The sequence below is a fragment of the Canis lupus genome, chromosome 23 (assembly GCF_011100685.1).
Source record: "Canis lupus familiaris isolate Mischka breed German Shepherd chromosome 23, alternate assembly UU_Cfam_GSD_1.0, whole genome shotgun sequence".
NCBI classification, from domain to species: domain Eukaryota; kingdom Metazoa; phylum Chordata; class Mammalia; order Carnivora; family Canidae; genus Canis; species Canis lupus.
In genome coordinates, this window is record NC_049244.1 from 35,755,697 (window position 1) to 35,757,604 (window position 1,908).

The following is a 1,908-nucleotide window of genomic DNA, read 5'->3' on the forward strand; positions in this document are numbered from 1 at the left end:
TTCAAAAATGAAATCATTTTGTTGACTTCAGCTTTACCAGTAGTAGTTTATTTCTTTTACAAAAATGTGAAGCAAATATGGTAATAAATTAAATTCAAAAAAATTACAGGTTTTATTTACATAAGAAAAAAAAAACACCTCAGGGTGGAATTTGAAATGTCTAAAACAATGTGGAATAGCGGGAACGCAAACATTTTACATTACATTTAGTAACCACCGATGAACAGATTTAAAAAAGAAATACCTATTTCAATGCATGCTGAAAATATCTGATAAAATCCAAAGTACTCATAGTGAAAAGGAAACGGATTGGAAGAGAATTTCAGGCATGTAAAATGTAGCTATGAACAAACATTTTACTATTACCTACGGTAACCATCAGACTATTTTGCGGTTTCCCAGAAGAGCAGCTGGAAACACCAAGAAAGAGAAACACCTTAGAGTCCTTATTAATTCATGGGAAAATATACAAGAAACTCATATCATGAGAAATCCAGTGATTTCTTGGAGAGAACCAGGAGAGCAACGGTGTATAGTGCTGGAGAAAGAGAAGATGACTGATGTCAAACGAGGGGAACGGAAGGGCCTTTCTTGTAAAGAAGCCCAGACTTCTGAAAACACATTGGCATCTCTGGGCAGATTTTCGAATTCACAGATGAGATCTAGAATCTGTTTTATCTTTCTGACATCTTCATTTGCTACTATAGCCAGTCTGCAGGGAGAAAGGAATTGCTTGCACATGAGGTGCAGTTTCCAGGCTGTAGAAAATTCGGTGTAAAGGATGCTGGGAATCCCATTGGGCCTCCTGCGGGTTTGCCAGAATTGTGCGTATGCTGGAAGGTGCTCGCTGGGTGGCAAGAGGCTGCGGGAGCCGTTCATTCCTGGAACAGGCGTCTCCGGGCCTTGGGGGAGGGTCCTGGAGGGCGCTGGGGGCGCACGTGGGGACCCGGACTCGGAGAGGGCGGCAGAGGCTGGAGTGGCGAGCCGGGGAAGGGCTCCAGGAGGTGGGGGTCCAGGTCGAAGTAGCGGAGAGGAGAGAGCCTCTTTGGACCAGGGCCGGGGGCCCGCGGGCGCGGGCGCGGCCCGGCCACCCCCCCAGCGCAGGCCCGCAGCTCAGGCGCCCAGCCGGCCGTGGGGCCCGCCCGCGGCGGCGGGAGCTCGGGGTCGGCGTCCTCCGCACAGGCCTCCTCCTGGGCGGCCACGTCCGGGACAGACGCGCAGAGGGCCTCGTGCGGGCCGGCGGCTTGGTGCCCGGGCGCGCTCGGGACGGCGCCCTGCTCCGGGCCGGCAGGCGGGTGGCCCTGGCCCCCCGCGCGCAGGAGGGCCTCGGGGACCAGCAGCAGGGTGAGGCCCCCGAGGGACACCTGCAGGACCGACGTGGGCTCGGGCTCGAGCACCAGGTCGACGTCGTCCAGGAGCAGCTGCAGGGCAGAGCCGGCGGCCAGGACCACCACGGAGGCGAGCGCGCCGGCGGCCGGGGGCCCCTCCATGCCTTGCGGGCCCTCGGGCTCCGGGGTGCGGCGGCGCTTGGCCGGGCCGGGTCCTCCGCGCGGCGGTCCCCAGCAGGGCTCGGGGTGGGCGCTGGGGCTGCGGGGCCGGCTGCCCATCCCCGGGCCGGCGCTGCGGGCGGCGCTCCCGGGGCCTGGGTCCCGCACGCGGTGCCGGGTCTGGACGCCAGGGGAGGCGGCGGGGGGCGCGGGGCGACGCGGCCCGATGCCCGGGACTCCGGGGGCGCCTCCCGGGAGGCCCGCGGGCCGGGGGCTGGTGGCGCGAGCAGCGGTGCAGGGCCTGGCCTCGGGCGGCGTTGGAATCGCAGGTTCTTCACACCGACGGGTCTGAGCCAATGGCATTTCAAAGGACGCGGCGGAACCAGAGTCGCAAAATGTCACGCGAGGCCCCGCCCCTTCC

The 1,908-nt window shown here is 60.3% G+C and overlaps 1 protein-coding gene across 1 annotated transcript; it reads right to left on the minus strand.

Annotated features, from left to right (window-relative positions):
- On the minus strand, window positions 1-1,607 carry LOC119865401 (proline-rich protein 23A-like). Its single transcript, XM_038571031.1, has one exon. It carries the CDS (start codon window positions 1,605-1,607, stop codon window positions 876-878), a length of 732 nt encoding a protein of 243 aa, XP_038426959.1. The 3' UTR covers window positions 1-875.
- Window positions 1,608-1,908: the final 301 nt, after the last annotated feature.

What these genes read in the sequence shown, in the direction of transcription:
- LOC119865401 (XM_038571031.1), bottom strand. Translation starts at nt 1,607, where the DNA reads ATGGGCAGCCGGCCCCGCAGCCCCAGCGCCCACCCCGAGCCCTGCTGG.